Source organism: Pithys albifrons, chromosome 2 (genome assembly GCF_047495875.1).
Source record: "Pithys albifrons albifrons isolate INPA30051 chromosome 2, PitAlb_v1, whole genome shotgun sequence".
NCBI lineage: Eukaryota > Metazoa > Chordata > Aves > Passeriformes > Thamnophilidae > Pithys > Pithys albifrons.
In genome coordinates this window covers 31,976,200-31,997,823 of record NC_092459.1, presented here as the reverse complement: position 1 = coordinate 31,997,823, position 21,624 = coordinate 31,976,200, and the positions used below count along the sequence as shown (strand labels likewise).

Sequence of the window (21,624 nt, the reverse complement as noted above, 5' to 3'; positions counted from 1 at the left end):
CCGCGCCGGCCTCCCCATTGGCCACGGCAGGCGGAGGGCGGACCAATCAGAGGCCGCCTCGCCGTGGGTGGTGGGGTGGGAGGGACGGGAGAGGAGGCGGGTGCGCAGTGGGTGCCTCCACTGCCTTTGGTCGCTGCCGCAGGCCTGGAAGGAGTCAAACCTTAACCTCTCCCTTTGTTAACGTTTTCCTTTCGTTCCGCTGGGGTTGTGTCGCCATCCCAGATTCGAGAAATTGTAGAATGATTTGGGTTGTAAGGGACCTTAAAGACCGAATGGTTCCAAACACCCTGCCATAAACAGGGACAGCTTCCACTAGACCAGTTTGCTGAAAACCCCATCCAAGTTGGTCTTGAACAATTCGAGGGATGGGGCATCCACAGCCTCTTTGCACACTCTGTGCCAACACATTACCACCCTCACAGTAAAGCATTTTTTTTCTGATAACCTACTCTCAGTTTGAATCCATTTCCCCTTTTCCTGTCACTGCACATTCTTGTAAATAGACTCTCTCCATTTTATGTCTAGGCTGCCTTTGCAAGCAACTGAAATCCTCAAATTCTACCCCAGTAGGTGGCCTGGAAGAAGAAAAAGAATTCACAGACCTGAAGATATTCCCTGTTCCACTCTGTCTTTTAAAACCCCTCTGAACTGCACGTCCAGCCTGGCTCTGTCTGTCTTATAAAATAATTATTTCAAATGTTCTCTTTACCACCATTACCAACTCACATTCCTTCTCCAGATGCTCCCATCATCCAGGTGAATCCTCTTGCTCTACTTCTGCAGCCTCTCTTCCTCCATATGTCCGTCACTGTCACCATTTAGTTGGGTCCACATCAATCCTTTCCCTTTTGTCAGTGCTTCCCATAATCAGTTCATAAACCTGCCTCTTCATCCACCCCTTTCATACGGCCTCCAACACATGGGACAAGCCCCTTGGGGTTGTCTGTTAATGTTATCTATGAAGCTGATCCTACTGAGTAGCATTTTTACTTTGCTCCAAGAACTCTAACTCAAAACCTTGCCTCAGAGAAAAAGACTAGAAACTAGAGTGACATATATATGGCATCACCCTTTCAAATTACAGGGCTCAACCCTGCCCGAATAGGGTCTTGTTTTAAATACGGAAATATGAGATTTCATATCTAACATGAAATATGTATCACTATTATGATTACATTTTTTTTTCTATATAAGTTCCAAGCCATTACTGAATATCCCTGTAATGACCACAGGACCATTTCAGTGAAGACTATTGTTTCGTCATGTATTTTTTCATGTTGATTTAGAATTCCTTAGTCATTGAGTTTGTCCAAAAATAAAAGGCTGAATCCTGCTTCTAACTGGGGAGACCCTTCACTGGGTGTTTAACATGCCCTTTATCCTTAGAGACTGCTGACAAAGCACTCAGGATCACGGGATGAAACAAGTTCTGACATATACCAGTATATCCCATGGAAGAAACATACTATTTACGTTTCTAAAGGGGGGATGAGAATTTTAATAAACAATAGGAAAGCAATCTTTGCAACAAAAGAGGAGTATGAATGTCAGATGTTGAGATTGCCTCCAGCTTCACTGGAAGGCAAAACATGGATGTTTGGAAAACTTTAGTACCTAGCAAACATCATAACCATCAAATTTTGTGTAACCATTTACTTGTATGCCTAATAGTGAAACAGATCACAAATATCCAGATTTACTGTTCAAGTAATTGCATTTCTTTCAGGAAGCAGTGTATTTGAGTAAGAGGAATTTAGCTCTTTTGCACATTGTTGTGGCCAGATCTGCAAAACTTACAAATGGAGAATAATAGTATAGAGAGGAATTACTTTACATGTAAGTCTGTCAGCTACTACTAATATGCCAGTTGTTGGATATGTGAATTGCTAAACTCGCACTATAAACTAAGATTGTCCTAGCTCAGCAGGAGGAACCAGTTAACACTGTGTGGGGAGTGATCAAAGCTGTGTATTCTACCCCCTCTATTCATTCCCTGAGGACAATGGGCCATTAGCAGCAGCTGCCCAGGGAGTCATTATCACCTTCACACCCAGCCTGAGGGGGCGGAGCTGCTAATGGGCCATCAACAGTTCAACAATACCCCCTGGCTCCCAGAGTTAATCACCCATTGTGTGAGTCCCCGCCCAGGGGGAGGGACTGGGTGCTCCCTGAGGGTACATAAGTGGTGGACCTTGGGAACTTCTCATTGGATCTAGAGAAGCAGCAGGACCTCGACAGGAGGAGATCACTGCTCTCAACCAGACTACAGCCCTCACCTGCACCAACAGGTTTTTCACTTCCCTTTGCTCTGGACTTGGGGGAGCCATAGAGGTCTCAGCGCAAGGGCAAACAAACCTCCTTGGGGCTGTGCCCCGGGACACTGGGTTATACTGCTGGGTTTTTGTGAGTTGAAAGCAATTTCCCTTTTGTGTTGGTGTATTTATTGTAATATTATTATTAAATTTTAGCTCTGACTTATAATCTCTCTCGTGGTGAGTTCATTTCCCCTGCTGGTTTGCCTTTAAACCAGCACAAAGATATATTTGGGTTAAGTACAGTTAGTATTTGCCATGATGTGTTATTTCTAAAAAAGCGTGATGACTTTGGCCAGATATTCCAGGAGATGCTTCAGGTTTTAGCATAGGCAGATAAAGGATACTCTCATGTCTTAGTGCAGTGTCTGTTGCCTCCTCCTGGTATATAGAACTTGAAAGGAAATAGAATGGTCATGTGGCCTAATATGTTACAGAGGAAATTACAGCATTTATGATGCAAGGGTAAAAAGAAGAAATATCTTTAGTAAGATATGTTCACCTGCTAGACAGACCTATGTGAAACAGAAAAAAGTATCTAGAGATACTAAGACCTAAATTATTATTGCCTTTTGAGTACAAAAGATGGTTTGTCCACATGACCTTGGGTATTTGCACTGGTGCTAAAAAGGAAAATGGGCAATCAAAGATGTTTATCCAAATGTACTTTGGCTGACCAATATGTTAGTGAAGATGAGTTCCTGTATTCGTGTTTTTCCAGCTGTGATGGAGTAATAATAGTATTCATGTTGTTGCTGGTATATGTTATGATGTTCAAGCAACTTCAATTACATTTTGAAGGCAGCTTTCTCATTTGGAAGTTGTTCGCTCACTCGGGGTCACTTCTGTTAAATCTATACACCAGACATTTAAGAGCTGAAATGAGCTACAATCCCCATCTGTGTATTAGTCATTATGCACTCTTAGTGTTGTTGACAACCATTAAAAACTCTGGCAATGATTACTATTATTTCTGAGTAATCATGTACAGCAATTAATGAGGATCTGTTGATGATTGCAGACCCTACTGACATGGACCAAATTATGCCCATGTTTATGCCAGCATCAATCAGCTGTAACTCCTTTAAATTCCATGTTGTTGCCTCTGGCTGACATGGATCTAATTGTGAGCAAACTGCAAGTATGGGATTCTCACATAAACATATGGCTCCATGTCTACTATTCTATTCCAAAATCTCCCAAAATTTTTACATAAGCTTTCAACTGAACCTTAAACTTGTCACATTTCCCAGCAGGTATTTCTTTACTTAAATTACATTTCTGTGTGTTCATCAAAAGAATTTTGTAGCATGTTTCCACCCCAGCAGCTGATTAGCTGACTCACCCTCTCTTATCAGAGCTGTTAGTAAGCAATCCTGTCATGCTAGTCCTACGTCTTGGCAATACAGCTTTCTTCCTTTGTTTGCTGTCTTCTTTCTACACTACTTCTTTTTCTGTAGTTTATTGGTACTTTGGAGCTGCTTTCTCCTGTCCCTACTTTGGCAGACAAATGGATTACATTGCTGGTTGGGAACAGTCATTTCTTTCTTGGATACGTGAAAAGAAGTTATAGCATTTGGCCTGGGTGGTTTTGTTTTCGTTCCTGTACAGATTAGACATGTGAACAAAAAGGGTTGTCTTACCCCAAAAAGCAAGTAAGACAAACTGATCAAGAGCAGAGCAGAAGTGGTTTTGATCAATGCAACTTAGAAGTAAATGGTTTCATCTTAGGTAGTATAAATGGCAGGGACCTTTCTGCAGTTAGCAGAGAAATTAATATTTTATTCTCTCATAAAAAGCACACCAGGGTCACTGGTCCAGCCAAGCTGGATTCTGGCAGAGCGTAGACTAAAAGAGGAAAAGAAGCTTTAATGGAATAGTTTCTACTCGTTTGCATGTAAGGTCAGCAATCAACCAGTTACTTCTGCCATATGACCCACCTCTGTGGTAAGACAGTACAACGCACTCAATCTAGAATAGCAACAGTGGCTTTCATCCCCAATTGCTGTTTAGTTTTTAAAAACAGAATAATTGCACTCAAGTTGAAGACAATCCTATTTTAAAATTACATGAGTAATTCATAATGTTAAGTGAATCAAGGCTAGAAACAGTGATGTCTATCCACAGAATTGTTATTCAGCTTTTTTTATAAGACATTTCAGTGTTTCATAATTATGGGAAGAGAATCCCACTCTTCTCTATTTAATTCAAACAGTTTTAATTGCCTGGAAACCACAGAGTGTATTTAACTCTATTTTCTACTGTGACTCAATCTAGAAATACCTGTCCAGGGAAATTATTTCTAACAGTTGACAGCTCGTAATTCTAATGCATAAAAATTCATAATGAAGTCCAATTTGTAAAGGAATAAGGTTCAGATTTCTATCCTGGGGATAGTTAAATGTAGGAACAATTTACCTGAGAACATTCTGGATTCTCATCACTTCTATTCTTTAAATAATAACTAGATTTCTTTGTAGAAGTTGCACTGAAGCTCAAACAAAAGTTACAATCTTGATAGCAAAACTACTGAGTGAGATCACACTGAAATAATCTTGTTAATACCTTGCAGTTCTAAATACTTGTTTTTCAGTAGCAAGCGAGAATTGTTATTTGTTATATGAGCAAAGTATGCCAAAAACTCTTAATCAGATTCAGAAACAAGTGGAGTGATGGATCCTTCATATACATTGTTCAGAAAGCAAATATTCAGAAGTCCTGTATTCAGTATTTTTGGGATAGAACATAGCCATCCATCAGATAGAAAATATGCTGGAATACGTCTCTGATATTTTGATAATATATCACAGTGCAGGGGTTAGTTTTGATGTCTGCTTGTAGTATAGCCCTGTTCATCGGAAGTTAAAAACTCTCTGACCAACTTGTGCCAGGACCCACTGAGCCTAAGTTTTGCAGTTTACCCATAGTCACTGATACCCCTACAGCACAGTACAGTTCCCATATCTGTTTAAGTGAGCTACACTTATGAGCTGTTTCAGCCTCTATGGATAAGCATAATTCTGTATTTTTCTGCTATGATTTTTTTTTAGATCACTATCTGTTTATTTTATTCAGACTGATAATGTTAGCTCTGATTTAAATAATAGTAACATCCTGGAAAGCTTATCACATGTACAGTTAGAAATGTGTTACAAAAGCAGATAGAAAGAAAAATGCATTATCCATGAATTATCTTTCATCAAAAGATACGGTTCAGTTTAAGTGGCTTTAGGTAACAATCATATGATCTAAAGAAGTCACCTTTTACATAATGCTTCTTTTAGTTTAACCATCTGTGCAGTTAGAGGATGTTCTAGGTGTTTTTTCATAGGCTAATTTAAAAAGGTTTCAGGCATTGGATCAGATTCAGATTCTAATGCTGCTGTCAGCGTGGCACTGGTGTCTGCACCAAGGCAGCCATCCACCTGCAGCCATCTTTAAATAAAGTAGCTGATTGTGCTATTTATTATTGCTTCACTTTCCTTCACACAATCAATTTTCTTCATTCCATCAAAAATGTCTAGGTGCATTTTTAATTTATAATTTTAACATAAAAAGAGTATATCTTTCTATGTTCTCTTTTGACTAAAGATTTTCATCACCAAAGAGTATCTGCAAATTCTCTTGGTCACCATAAAAGCACTATTGCTAAACACTCATGCAACTGGTATGGCTTTGGGGAAATCTAAGACTGGTTCAACCTTTCCATGCCTCATGCACAAAACATAACTATGTTGTGGCAGTGTTCTACATTGATACTTTCTAATTTTCATATAAAAGATTCCTTCAAATAGGCATATGACAAACTTCCACCTAAGTTGAATTTACAGAATATCTGGTAACAGGTGTTCAGAGGCACTCACAGGCAGCACAGGCATTCAATGTAGGAAATACAGCTTCACTAAGACCCAGGATCTAGACTTAATTAGGCAGCCTAGATCTCACTGAAAGCCAGCAATAGTATTTCACATTTTTTTCCTTAGCCTTGATCTTTCTCCATATTTAAATAAATAAATCAAAGTCTATTAAAAGTAACATGAATCGTCTTACTGATTTGTAATTTTTAATTTATACCATTAGGTGGCAGAGAACAATAAAGATTTACTTGATGAAATCCACATGTTGAAATACAGATCTATCAGATTGTTCTCTCCACCCTTTTTGAATCAGATTTTCTACTGTGAACTGTCAAGAGCATTGTTAATTATTAAATGACTTACCAACAGGGCTCACTGCTTTCATCAAAAGGGCTTCATATTTCATTTCTGTGCAATCTTTTTGTGAAATGAGGGAAAAAAATACCCTAGGCATATTCATCCCACTGGGAGTTCTTTAAAAATTAAATATCACCACAGTTGTATCTCTGCTTCTCACCTGCTTCTGGTCAGGCTAAATCTGACTGCTAGAATTAGCCTCTAAGCCAATCTATTTCATAAGGCATTTGTGGAAGGCAAGAAAGTTTATTAGTCTTTTGGGAGCCTTGATTTTAAACTGGTTGTATGGGCTAGGCTTTTTTTTTAGAATTGCAGTGGATGTCATTGGTGAAAGGGTAGGTGGCAGGAATCACAGGGCAAGACTTGTCTGCTTGGTAACTCATTGAATGATTCATGTATGGGAAGTTAATTGCACTATTAGTGACTCTATAGGAGATAAGGAAGCCCAGACTCAGCATTTCCCAGAGATATGGAATTAAATCCCTTGCAAGAGTAGCCTCTAAGAGACTTATTCCCTCAAACTCTTCCACTTGTTGGTAGGAACTGTGCCATATTGTCACATGTGCTTGTCACAAGTCCCAGAGCAGATTTTCCCATATGTTTATGTGATAAACTCGGGCCAAAGAAAGAATTAACAGTTCCAGAAAACATTATACAGCTGCAGTTTGCAGTTCTTATTTGTTAAGCTAACACTTGAAAGGAGGAAAAGAGGGACAGAGAAATTCGGCTCAATGCAGTTTTAACGTGACTGAGTGCCAAGAGAGAGGCTGAAATTCATTATTCACTGGAAAATGTGTGATAGCAACTCACAGAACTCTTACAGCATGTCTCTTTTGTGCCAGGCAATTGCCTCTGGAAGCAAGGAGTCCTTTGTTTCCCCAGTTCAACCCTGGCATTGCTTGAGAACACTGACAATAAGTACAGAAGTTGTAATCCCAGTATTAATGAAGACTACATGTCTGCTTGAATTAGAATTCAGTATTTTTCATCTTAGTTTTTGAGTTTTAGTCTCTGTATTGTATCCACACAGTTCACACATGAGCAATCCTGTGGGAAACTGTGTATCTGAACACGAATCTTCTATAGTTAAAAATGCCATACCCAATAATAATGTTGGTACTGCAAGATGACTTAAGCAACAGATTCTATTAACTTAGATTGCAGAAAATCAGATTCCTTCCAAATGTAAATACTCCAAGCCTGTGCACATCACAGTCCCATGGCCACCATGGCTATTGGTATAAAAGGTGGATCATCTTCAACAGTGATTCACAAATAATATACACAAACATAGGTAAGTAGATAGATAGATAGATATTTGCAAATAATAGATACAAATTTTAGAAAACTGTCAAACAGAATTGAATCTAATTCAGCATGTTATCAGCCGTAGCATCCAACAGCAGTCTTGGTACTCTGGCATTCAATCTACAGATCACCCTACCCTGTGTCTGCCATCTCACTGTGTACATCATGGATCTCCCAGGAAAGATGCAACATAGCCCTGTAGGTCATGGCACAGAAGCTGCAGTGTGTTAGGAGGTTGAGCTTGGACCCTGTGTGAAACCAAACAAGCAACACTTTTTCTGGTGCACTGTGAACCTCTCAATAGTCAAAAATGTCTATCTTTGAAAGACTCGATGAAAAATGGGAGTCACTAAACAAGTGTGTTTCTCAGGGAGGATGGTGTTCAGTGGGGCTGCCCAGGCTCTCTGCTGGGAACAGGTAGGTGCCATTCAGTGAGGTAGGCAATGCAAACTGTGTGCACAGTACAATTTGCCCCTGGAGTCCACAGCACACTGTGAGCCCTGGGGTGGATTGCACAGGGAATGATCTCTGCTTGCACATACTAATGCTGCTGTTGTGCTTTCAGAGTGCCTAATGGTACATTGGTTAATGCTGTTGATTCAGTCTGGGGCAGAGGTGATTTACTTATCTTTGTGGGAAAGGAAGGAACAGCCATAATGATGAAGCTGATCACTTATTGTGCCTTATATTTTTAAAACCACAGATATGTAGTATGGAGTATTTGGATTTCCAGAAAGGAAAGGTCTTCCTCAGCATAATTCAAATGTGGGTTACCACATACATGAAGCTAGGAAATACTATTTATCTGTTATCAGTCTGTTTGCCTTATGTTCTTCACAGCTTTGTCAGAAATGTCAAGAGCTGCTTAGTCAGCTGAGCTCAAATCCTGAAGATTTCCATTTGTACCTTTAGTCCTTTCATTGTTTACAATCAGATGTGAAAGTCTGCCCAAAAAGAGGATAAACATGTTCTGACAGACTGTCATATTTTGAGAATGCAAGGACCTGAGCAAGACTCAGTCATACTTGATCCTCCTTAGAATTTACAGTTGCTTGCAAGTGTGGACACAAACACTATTTTGATTCCCCTTGAGCTGTGTCCAAGAGAACAAAGTTCAGCCTCCTTTGCAGGATTTTGCATCTTCCATCTACTTTCTGAGGTGGATGTAATAAAGAGAAGAACTTGAAAAATTATCTGCTTCAGGACAAAAAGAAATAATTTTTTTCTATTCTGCATCATCTCCTTTTTACAAAAACCATTAAACAGTTTGGTTTTGTTTTTCTTGAACTGCCTGTGTAATAAACTGTAAGTTTGTATTTTTTCCAGTGCTTTCATTTGAGGATTCCCTCAGTAACCTAAATATATTTCAGAATGAAAAGAAAGGATAATTCTTCACTATAAAAAAGGAGGAAAACCCTAGGTATGAACTAACTCAAAGTAATGAATGAAACCACTTTCCTTTGAAAGGGATATCTCAGGCAGGACAGTAGAAGCAGGTTAGCTGGAAAAGTCTAAGTATTCGGGAGATCAGCAGAACAAAGTATATTTCCTAGGCATACGATGACTTTGTGAAGGCTCATGTTCTCTAACATCTTACCCTGTCTTCTCTGTTAGGCTTCTCACATCTCCCAGAAGTGAGATTAGTGGAAAGAAAGAAGTATGCTTTCTTAGTACACTTTCCCTAGCATGATGTGAAGATGATAACAAGAAGTAGGATGAGATAGAAAACAGGAGTGGTTTTGCTCTGGTCTGCAAGATTTACCTTGCAGTAAAAGAATGCCTAGGGTTGTTTTCCTTCAAATGTGCCAGGAGGTGGTACAAGACTTACTGATGGTTTCATATGTATTGTCAAAGCTACTGCCTATGACTTCACACATTCAGCTTCTTGTGAAAGACTGTTACAGGCAAGACCAAAGGAAAAACTACTCTTGCAAGCAATGCTCTACCTGCACAAAACAAACAACACCAAGGGTGGCTTGTGTAGCAATCTGTAGGAGGAGGTCTGAGAATTTTCATCCTTTCTTTAAGGCTGGTATCTAGGAAACTAATCAAAAGAATGAGAGAGGAAGAAGGATGCAGTTGCAGAACAACAACAACAAAAAAACCCAAACAAAAACCCAACAACACAAGACTGATAGAGAAAAATAATTTGAGAAATGAATTATGAATTTTCACTAATGGAAAGTGGTGTGAAGAAGCAGGCAGAAGATGGAATGGCAAAAGAGAAAATTAGGGACGCCAGTTGCAACAGAGGAGAGGAAGATATGATAGAGATAGCTAAGAGGTGGAGTCTCAGGCAGAGCAATGAAGCCATATATGATACTGACATAGAACAGGAAAAAAAATGACCTCCAGGTGAAAGCAAGAACAGATGGGAGAAAATCTGAGATTCACCTCTGTAACAGAGAGATTCATCCTGTGAGTCAGATCAAGTGGGCATAATGTTAGATCATCAGTCAAAAACAAGAGAATGAGATGTGAACCAGAAATTGAAAACTATCAGAGTAGGAATGGCAGGAGGGGCTAACAGAGGCAGATGAATAGAGGACACAACTGTTGTCTATCAATGTCTTGGACAAACACCTTGAGTAAGAAAGGCTATTTGAATTGATATTGGTACAAGAAAGAATGTGCACATAATAGTTGTTAATAATTAGAATTAAAATCAGAAAGTTCCTGAGATAGAAAGTTCCTAACCATCAGATCAAGAGGCTCTCTAGCATTATCCATAGGATATGCAAACACATCCTAGATTATTGTCAGGTGGAGCTTGATAAGTTTGGGGATGCAATCATATACAAGATCAATATCCTTGATGAGTGAGACCAGATTGGATGTTGTAGGAGGACCTTCCTAGTCCCTGCCCTATTCTTATTTTCCTAATAATGATGCTATTGACTCATATATATTGACCAGGACAGGTGCAGACAGACACATATTTGCCTCACTTTCCAAGCCAACTGGATACCACCCACCTCTGGAATCTGTGTATCTGGAGTGGCCCAGGGCTGTACCCAAGTTGTTAAATCTGTGCAAATACATGACTTTCGGATCTGAACTGGCTTGCTTTTGCCTAACTTGGAGTGTGGGCGAGCAAGTCCACACCTATCCATACACCCGAAGTAGGCTGTGCAGGGCTCACATGTTTGGTGCCTTGGACGAGTGTGAAAACTACTTAGATTAGGGTTGCAGGGACTCTAGCAGGGTTGAGGGGATTTAAGATCCCAAAAGAAACACAGTGTCAATATCTGCCAATCCAGGGTACCAGAGCAGCATGCTCAGGAGCCACCTGCAACATCTTTATGGTCGCTCCTGTATGACAATGTGGTGTTTGAGGACAGAGTAGTCTGATAAACCAACATTGTGTATGTACCATGTCACCTATAATGACAAATTACTATTACACCTTTGATTGCCCTCCCCTCTGTTGGGCTGAGTTCCTAGACAACACTGCACAGTGGAGATGGTTTCTCCTGGTTAGAGCATCCTTTCGTTGTCTATCACCACAATTCATGTTGTGCTACCAGAAGGTGCATTGCTCCTCAACAAATGTACAACCCCCTGCTCATGCCGCAGTAAGCACAGCCATCTACGGCACCAAGTTGTGTTCCAATACACTGACTGATGTTTGTATATGTGGAGGCAAATGCTTGTCTATTATAGATGTATGACGTATTATTTTTAATTGTTAATAAGATTCTAATAGGGAGAGATTATTAGACTCTTCACTGTGTGGTCATCTGCATAAACAAGACCTTTATTTTTGACACTAAATTTCCATTTTTCCCTCATGGTTATGTGAGTGTGTGTGGGTTGCACTCTTTCCTCTGTGACTGAAATGAGACCATTCCCACGCTACTTGAAGCTTTGCATTCTTGGCTCCTGAGATTACTTGCTAGCAGATAGTTATGGCCGTGTCTTCCTTTGATGAAGATGTTCTTATCTTAGCTGAGATGTGGTTCATCTTGCAACATTTCTGCTACCCCCCTCAGGCAGAGAAAGAGAGCGAGAACACAGGAAGAGTGACAACTTGTACTTTCCAAATCACAACCTCATAAGGACAACAGTTGATAACAAGCCTAAGCAAAACTGAACTACTGACTCACCCTCCTCTTTACTGGCCTACTAGGAAAGACTGAGGATTTCTGTACAATTTTTTTTGTAGGTAAAGGAACTGAAGCTTCTCTAGACTGTACATTTATTACAAAAATTTGTCTCCATTTTTTCCCCCTGAGTTAGGCTGCTTTTATCAGCGGACCTGTGATAGAAATGGGGCATATGTTTGTGTGCCTATATTAATGTGAAGTAAAGAACTGCATTTTTCACATATCCATTCCATACAATAGTGGCCTGTCTGTAAATAAAATTATGTCTAAGACTGAGAGTATGACTTGCAAGTGCTTTCAGGCAAAAGTGAAATTTTAGATTTTGTATGAAATACCAGTTTCTACGAAAGCAGTAATAAAGGCATTTCATAAGAATAGCAAACAAAAAAAACCAAAACAAACAAAAAACAAACAAAACAAGTGCATAGAAATATTGATACAGATATAAATAAGACATATATTTATGAATGTCCTATATGTCTTCTGAGTCATTTCTGGGCAGGTGAATAAAATCACAAAATTATCTTTTTCCCAAGCCTGTGTCAGGTTTCTGTAATTAGAAATAAATGTTTAGCTGAAAGAACAACTCTAAACCCTACTGTTTAAAGAAGACCAGGACTACAAATCCAAGGGTGCTTCTAATGTTAATTAGAAGATGTTAAAATTAATATTGCAGGTGCAAACCAGATCCAGAATCCTTCTATGTCACAGAGATGGGATTAAACTCACTATTACCATCTAAAAGTTAGGCAATGAACCTCAAATAGTCAGATGGTCTCCTTAGCTGTATTAATAGGCAAAGGTAAAGCAATTCTTGATGTGGCTCATCCAAAACTAAGGTAGGTATCTGAGAAAAGGGAGGCATACCTCCCTCAGAACATGCTGCTCTGTGCTCTAGGGAGAGTGCAAGTGGCTCCCTGACAAGGTGGATCCCATCATAGAAAATGGCATGTTATTTTTGCCACAGGATCACTGCCTTACTTGGTGCTTGCTAAATCTTACTCTTCAGTATCTTCTCTTTTTATCCTTTCTATATAATGTGTAAGCCTCTACATTATTTTACTGTGTGTTGTTGAATAAAGCATAGAATACTAATTTATTGATTTTCAGGGGGACTTCTTAAGGTGCTAGAGTACAGTATTTAGTAGCTGTTTACAAACACAGATTAATATCCTCAAAGATGTGTCACAAAAAAGGCAATATTATTACCACTTCTTTTTATACAGGGCATATGAAAGTGCCAAGGTTACAGTTGTTGAGAGCTTCCCTGCACTTCAGGTGCACAGCTTGATTTTCAGTGCTTACAACGCTATACATTATTTTGGAAAAGTGAGACACAGCCTGTTGTGTGTTGTGACCTGGATTGCAACTGGGAGATCCTACTGACTTCTGTAAACCACTCTTTCTCAGGCCTTGTGTTTGCACTGTGACAAACAAAAAACTACTCTAGTTTAACACTATTAGTAGCAGCCTTTTTCTGGGACAATACCACTCTGGAATAATGCCACTTGAATTCACGTGGCTGGACCACACTCTGTAAGGTGCTATTTGTCCAATTTAACTGTTAGGAGCATTGCTTCTAGCACTGCAGATCAATTTTAATCCAGGTGCTGCAATGTAGGTGCTGCAAAAAAAGCAGCTGAGCCTTAACTGCCAGTAGCCTCCTCCATTGCACAGTTGTAACAAAGTCCCACAGCATAGGCCATTCTTTGCCCCAAGTAAGGCAGTGAGTCCTGAGGGGAAACCACAGGAGTTTGTAATCATGTCTTTAAAAGAGCTTATGATAATATTCAGAAGAAGTCTGGAGTAAGATTTCCAAGCAAATTGAATTTACTTTTTCATTCTTTATTTTGCAAATGTAGGTGTCTTCTAACAATTTACAAATATTGGCATGCACTATTTTGAACAAGCCAGCATCTGGGAGGTGAGAGGTGTCTCTGAGTGAAAGCTCTGCCTGGGTCATCAGCAGCGTCAGGTAGTTTATTTGGCAGGTTTCCATCAGCTAAGCTCACACTCTGGTGATGGCAATACTGTCGTCTCTGGGCACTAGAGGGGGATGGATATTCATACTTAGTTGGTGGATTTCACAGCTGAAGAAACAGTGCTTCTTGCTTCAATTTCAGAAGCTAAAAGAAGTGGTGACAAACCTTTCTCTCCTCATTGTTTCTCTCTCCCGCTTACTCTCTCTCTCTCTCTTTTTTTTTTTTTTTGAGAGAGAAGCAGAGATTTTTCCCTTGTCTTCCTTTTGCTTTCTGTTCATTTCAGTCTCTGCTTCTTCATTCCAGTGCATTATTTCCCTTGGCTTCTAAAGACTGTCTTGTGCTGTGCCTTTCCAGGGAGAGCTCCTGCTTTTGCTCCTAACCTTTGTTCACAATCCCTCACCTCTCCTGCTCCTGCGTGTTTCTTGTACTCACACAGCCTCCACCTTCATATGAAGTCTAATTACAGTAGATACAGATTCTTACTCTGTCCTCAGCAAGACAGTAGTACCTCAGTCTCTTTGAAGAGGATACCAAGTAAACTATTGTTACAACTCATGCTCCCTCTGTGATCAGGTCTGTGAGAGAGGGAATGTTTGGTTACATAGAGCATTAGCTCTATGAGGATTTTTTTAATTCGTATGTACTAAAGGCTGGTGAAGGGACTGGAGCATAAGTCCTGTGGGGAGAGGCTGAGGGAGCTGGGGTTGTTTAGCCTGAAGAAGAGGAGGCTTAGAGGTGACCTCATCACTCTCTATAACTACCCGAAGGGAAGTTCTAGCCAGGTGGGAGTTGGTCTCTTTTCCCAGGCACTCAGCAATAGGATAAGAGGGCACGGGCTTAAGCTCTGCCAGGGGAAATTTAAGTTGGATATTAGAAAAAAATTCTTTCCAGAGAGAGTAATCAGGCATTGGAATGGCCTGCCCAGAGAGAGGTGGTGGATTCACCATCCCTGGAGGTTTTTAAATTGAGATTGGACGTGGCACTGAGTGCCATGATCTGGTAAATGGAGTGGAGTTGGACCAAGGGTTGGACTTGATGATCTCGGAGGTCTTTTCCAACCCAATTGATTCTATGATTCTAAAGATGTGTTTTGTTAAAGACCTGTTGAAGGACTGAATCTTGTATTCAGAGCACAGTGAGGTGAGGTCCATGAATATCAGATCTTGTGGGAGTTCCCTCTGAAACCCAGTGTTTGCATTAAAAGTAGAAGGAAAAGTTATCTTGAAAACCCACGATCTTCATTGTGGAGCACTGGGCATTCTTTTCAGATGGCTGGTTACATGGACACATACCAGGCTAAAAGAGTCATCAGCAAATACAGCATTGCCTTCCAGGTGAGCTAAACCATGGGAACTTTTTTGCATTGTGCCCTCCCATTCAAAGAGGGTTGAATTGAAGCCATTGTATATCTCACAAAGTCAAAGACTTTGAGAAGTAGATTTTGATAAGAAGTAAAGCTTGAGCAGAGACTGGTGTGTTCTAAGTAGCCTGGGTTCAGGTTGTTGGTGAGTCACTAAGCAGGCCTTTGGCTTACGAAAGTAAGCTGGACTCTACACAGAAATGAACACTATTAATAAGCTGCTTCTGTCCCACTTTCCTGCCTTTTTTGATCTCCTTTGCTGCTCCTCTCTCTAAGCACCCGTGACTACCTCTCACTTTACATATTTTCTGTTTTTTTTACCTCTGTCTAAAATTCCTCACTCTTCCCACTGAGCTGAGGGTGTTTCCTGCCCTCTCTGCTCTCCACACCAGCAATGGAAGCAGAACAGATCAGAGCAGGGATCTTCTTCCCATTCCCTCTCCCGCCAGATGGATAGGAGACAGCGAGATGTTGTGGGGAATGCCATAGTGCACTTGGAGGTGGAAACATTGAACTCTTTCAGTGAGAGGTGGAGGAACAGATTGTAGATATCTGTAGGAAACCATATTTTAGCATTTCTTCTGTCCAAGGAACATCTGACATCTGTTTGGAGGGAAGTGAGGGTAATTATAAAATGGTGCAGGGAGGCCTTAAAGGAAAAGGTCTTTAATATGTGGGAAACTGAGCTACATAAGTTTTGCTGTTTATGGCATTACACACTAGCTTTCAGCCTTTGTTATTGCTATCCTGGAAACAATCCTGAACAACAGATTTTGTCTAGTCAACAAATTTTTGATTCATGTTGTTCAGTTTCTTGGTTAGGGAAGAACTTTATAAATAATATGAGAGGGTTTTAATGCCCACAGTTTACTGCAAGACTTAGAAAAGAACCTAAAAGAAAACAGTTAGTAAGGGGGACCTCCATCAAGAAGTTACAGCCAAGGACTAGAGCTCCCAGTGGAAAAAAGAGATTAGGTTCAGTGACTGACATCCTAGGAAAAGAAAGGATTTATACCGATTTTACCTTTGACCAGCTTTTTATGTATCTACTCATCTTCAACTGAGTAAAACTTACTATTGACCCTGCTCTTGAAAGCCCAAACTTCTGGAAAGCCAAAGGTTTATAGTATAAACAGCTGTAAAAGTGCTCACTAGAAATAACATGGTTAAGCCTAGCACAACTGGAAAGTATGCTGGTGCTCCTAGGCAGTCTTTGAATACTTCAGACTAAGGATTTTTGAAAGCACACAGACTCCTGAAATGCTTGGATTTCTCTGCCTTAAATTCTAAAATGTTACAAAATTACTTCATTATACAAAAAAGAATAAATGTGGCTTAGAAAAATGCACCAATGATTTGTTTGAAATGTGTTTATTTAGCTCATAATAAACTCTCTTCTCTTCAAAGATAGGTATTTGAGAGTTCAGATATCATCTCTTTTCAAAACCAGTCTGACTTGATATCTAGGGTTTCTAGAAGCAATACATTTAAGGTGTCCTCTCCTAGAATGGGCCTGAAGAAGAGGTCCTCAATAGCATCTGCATCAATGTCTTGAAGAGCAGAAATTAGCTGAAGAATCCAAGCAAATCTGCCTAGGTTTCCGTGGAACATTGTTGAGATGAACTCCATCAAGGCTTGGTTAGCCTCTTGATGCAGCATTTGTACATAGGGGAGACATTTTAGGACACAGCATCCTGTCAAAACAAAAAATAAAAAAGCAAAAAGTAAACGCTTCTCTGTTCTGTGCCCTGTGTAATGATGGGTGTCTGAATTTCTGACTCATAATGCTCTTTTCTCTATAGAAAAAGTAAGCACTTTCTAAACGTACTTTTTGGTAAAAGAGGGTATGCATCATTCAATAATTTGAAGGAGCATTGAGCAACATTGTAAGCACATTGGAATGTAGCCCATTACATTAAAATCCAGCTTTGTAATGGTATCAGGAGGTAACTGACTCAGTACAGATGGACAAGAAACTTTCCTGTGTTGTCTACCCACCAAATGTTGCTGAGAACATAGTCTGAATAGGTGGAAAAATTCCAGCTCTAATCTACACTAGGTCGGTAACATCAGGAAGATAGAGATGGTGGTCTGGAGCAGTGAGCAGGCTCGCAGCCTGGAGACATGGTTTTCCAGTCTACCCAGCTCTATCTCCATACTGTTGATGCCTCTGCTTACTAGATTAAGCTGGGGCACTATGGTTGACCAGGCTATCTAGATATTTTCATTTGTGGTCAAGAATAAAGGTTCTCTGTGAGATGCATCATGACTCACAGGAATGGGTCCTGGTTTTGCACTCCCTTTTCTCAGCCATTTCTGAAGAAGGAGAGGTCTCTGCCTTACGGAATCATAGTGTTGAGCCTCAATCACGTACCTCCCAGAGCATGTGACCTCCTTGAGGATGTTTGTGGGTGTTTGTGGCTTGAGGATGTTTGTGGGTGCCAGAGCTCAGTGCAAAGGACAGCCTTGTGTTTATCCTTTCCTCTGGAGGAACTGCCTTGTCATGTAGTTCTCCACAATCTTCTGCACCCTGTTCTTACAGCCTAAGGATAACATATTTTCTTTCCTAGAACTGCTGCAGCCCTGACAGAGGTAGCACACACTCAAGGCCTATTTGGCATCTTTCACTGTGACTGAGTCCATACGTCCCTGGGATGGAATCTGAATAGCTTACACCAGGGAATGTTTCACAAAGGATTCTTCATTTAAGTGTGGGAGGTTCTACATGCTTGCCTAGCACCCTGTACTAGGGCAAAGCCAACCTGGTTGGGTTTTCTTCAGCCAGTAACTGGCTGCCCTTAGTCAGCCTTCAGCATCTCTCTTCTTCCTGGACATCACTGCCAGAGGAGAAAAAGCCTCAACCAAACTTGCAACCAGGCTAGCCAGTAGTGGAGACTTTGGAAAATTTATTGTCTCCCCTGGGATTACCAGCAGCTGCAAGCCATGAGGATGGTTCCAAGTGTTAGATTTTCATGGAAAGGAAATTGTCAGGATTTTGTATATTCAGGATGAAATTGCAGTTGTTTATATCCCTTCAGATATGCTTAATTTCCCCATTTGGGTTTTTTTCTGTGTAATCAAACACTGGGTTTAATTTACATATAATGAGACACTTCTTGTTCTGAGATCTGTTGTAATAATAGTCAAGCACGTTTCCAGTTGAACTGTAAACCTCTAAAGAATTTCTTTTTTTAACAGAAATTCTGCCACAGCATTGATGGAATTTTGAAATATATATTTATTTAAAATGCTCCATAAATATGAATATATGGAACTGTTTCATTAGCAGCATTGTTTTTCACAATTCCTGTCTCTTCACTGTGCAGTTCCAATTGCTTTTCAGACAACTCCCGAAGGCACGGGAACATTTTCACCTCACTCTGTGTTGTTCCTGTGTGGCAGAACACTTCTAGCTGCTCCTTCCTTTGACTTTGTGCCTGCATCCCAGTAGAGCTGGCCTTACAGCTGGACCCTTCTCACACAGACACTGTGACCTCTCTGGACTCCTCTGTACCTGGCCCTTCCCCATTGCCTTGGCCAGCTGTGGTGGTCCTAACAAAAGTAAAACATTCAGGGTGGGAGCCCTTAGGTCTTCCATGATCCAAGAGAGGGTTTACCATTGTCACTGCTGGTGGCTACCTGAAATCCTTTTAGAACTGAGGTCTGCAAAATATTAACATTTTGCCAAACATCACACCAGGACTTGAAAAGTTTGAAAATGTGCTGCATGTATGTAGAAAACCTTTTATGAGTTTGGTGGAAAATGTTAAAAAACTATTAAAAGTAGTAATGGTGAAGTGGGAGCTGTACAGATTTGTTTGCAGCAAGGGGCAGTTTGGGCTGTGTACATGTTTGCTGTTTGCCCTGAGTACCTGTTTCAGTTCAGAGTTAGACTGTGACTGTTTCATCTGGAGTCAGTCTAGGCTTACCTGGAATTCTCTGGGCTGCCTTCTGCAGCTCATGGAGAAATATTCCAGAGAATGGGTTCATCTCACCTAAGAGCTAGGTGACATTCCCGTAACACTGGAATGTGCCTGCAGAGAACATCAAGGGCTGTTGACCCTCTCATACAGCACTCTGGGGTAGCAGCAGGCCCTAAAGGTACAAATCCAGAACATATCTCTGCTTCTACTGCTCTCTCCTTAAGTGAAAATTGCATTTTACCCACAGAGATAATAAAAATGCCTGCTAATTAAACTGTGTAAGCTGCTGCAGATGAGGCATTTCTCCACATTCCCCCTGGATATAACTGGTGGTCTCATTCAGCCCAATTTTGTCATGAAAAAACTGGCAAAATAACTTGCACTGAAATGAACTCCACTGGTTTAATGCTGCAGCATAAACACACAAGGCAATACCAAACATCTGGATGACATTACACCTCAAGAATCAGAATCTGAATCCCATTGGAAACAAATATAAAGTCATACAGCCTTTGAGCAGCCTATAAACCATTCACGACAAGACATATAATGGAATAACTGAAGCAGTCAAGTATCCTTTTAGTGCAGTCCCAATTATATCACACTGCTGACAGTGCAGCCAACAGCAGTGATTGCTGTGGAAGGAGCCAGGGATCTGAGCCAGAGCAGGCTGAAGTCAATAAGTCTTTCCATTTACTTTGGTGTACTTAGAGCTCAGCTCATAATGACTCATGCACTCCATGGTGCTGACTGAGGCGACCTTCCTTCCTAAAGAGCCTGAACTTGGCATCAGAAGTGAGAGGATGCAATCACCTCTCAGTTTCCTCCATGGTTGCTGTCCCAGGCTTTGAATGTAGAGATACTAAATCATATAATAAAGGTTATAAATAAATAAAAGCTGTGTAACATCAATGCAGCATCATTTTGCTCATTGATGAAAATCAGATGATAAGGACTGTTTCAGCTTTTCCAGAATTCTTGTTACAGAGGAAGTCTCTGTTACAGTACTTCTAATGTTTCCTTCATGTACCCGTGTACCATCTCTCCTTTGCTGTACCACGGGTGAGGGATCTGTATTACCTTTGAACAGGAAATTCATTCGAAGTAACAATGTTAATTATTTATGACTTAAAATTTGTCTAGTTGTTTTGGCTTACAGTGAGTGACCTACTGCACACATCCAAGGAACTGAAATAAACCACTTCCGGCAGAAAAATCATTAAATTGTGGAATATGGATTTTTGAGAACATTTAGCTGTATTCGTAGACAAAAGTAAAACTAAACATTTGTCTATGTACAAATGAAAATGCCAAATGTCTTTCTAATCCCATAATCATCTTTGTAGTTTCCAGGAGGACTTACCAGAATTAAAAAGAATAATTCCTTTAAGATAGGCATATTCTTTTGCACTTATGTCCAGGTCCCAGAATTTCCACAATAAATTCTTCATCTTCTGAACTTCTGCTAAAGATGCTCCTGGTGATGAGCTTTCCAGTTCCTTGCTAGCTGTCAAAGACTGATGGAGGAGAATTTTTTTCAATAAACTGGGGGCTGATATCTCTCTCAGATCAAAATCCACTCCTTCCCGTGCCATGCCCAGAAGTAAAAGAGGGGCCCAGTTTTGCTGTATGAGGACAAGCTGATCATCCAAAGGCATGTGATTAAAGGAAGGCAAATTTCTAATAAAAGTTGAAGTCGTCAAGAGGACTTCAGAAGCTCTTCTACATGTGGCTTCTGGTGTTTTCAGGACAACTCTTCTGTCCAAATAAGAGCAGCCCTTTCTTCCTGTGGAGCAGTGGGGACTGAAATGCTGCTGTTGCCACTTGGTCTCACTTCCATGCTCTTTGTTAAGGATCTGGTACAGGATGCTCTTAGTATGATGTATCTCACACTGACATTTCCCAAATTTCTTAGTTGGGATCTTGGTAGCCATAGAGCCAGAGTTCCCTGTGGCAGGAATGGAGCTATGTATGGAGCTATGAACGCATATATGGAGCTACGCATCAACAGCAGGGGAGAGCATTTCTGCCAAACAGCGAGGCATTGTGTGTTTTTATATACATGGGCGGTTGAAAAGTAATATGACCCTGATCTGTGAAGTTACCTTGAACTTTATTTGCACCAGTCTGTTTCCAATGAGGCGGGGCTCCAGGCTGCTGTAATCCCACCACGTTGCTGTAGCCCTGGGGCAGTGGGAGAGTTCATGCCTGCCATGGGCACGGGCACCACTTACCACAGTGCCCCAGTGCAGGCAGGCTGTGCCTGGCCCTCTGCCACCAGGCAGTGGCATTTTTCCAAAGGCCTTTTTCTGTGTAACATGTACAGCCTGCCCCTCAGAGGGAGCCCGGGGAAAACTATGACACTGTAAGAGAAGGAACAAGTTTTCTGTTTTTATTGATACACTGACCTTGCCCACTA

General features: G+C 40.6%; 1 protein-coding gene across 1 annotated transcript; it reads right to left on the bottom strand.

Annotated features, from left to right (window-relative positions):
- Positions 1–16,722: 16,722 nt before the first annotated feature.
- Positions 16,723–21,139, bottom strand: LOC139668298 (nuclear receptor subfamily 0 group B member 2-like). Its single transcript, XM_071547834.1, has 2 exons — positions 20,569–21,139; positions 16,723–16,976 (listed from the first exon to the last, which is right to left on the bottom strand). The coding sequence occupies exons 1-2, from the start codon at positions 21,137–21,139 to the stop codon at positions 16,723–16,725; spliced, it is 825 nt and encodes a 274-aa protein (XP_071403935.1).
- Positions 21,140–21,624: the final 485 nt, after the last annotated feature.

Bases quoted from the DNA above. Each gene is read 5' to 3' on its own strand.
- LOC139668298 (XM_071547834.1), bottom strand. From the start codon at position 21,139: ATGGCTACCAAGATCCCAACTAAGAAATTTGGGAAATGTCAGTGTGAG. The intron at 16,977-20,568 runs GTAAGTCCTCCT...TTGTTTTGACAG, and splicing joins AATTATTCTTTTTAATTCTG to GATGCTGTGTCCTAAAATGT.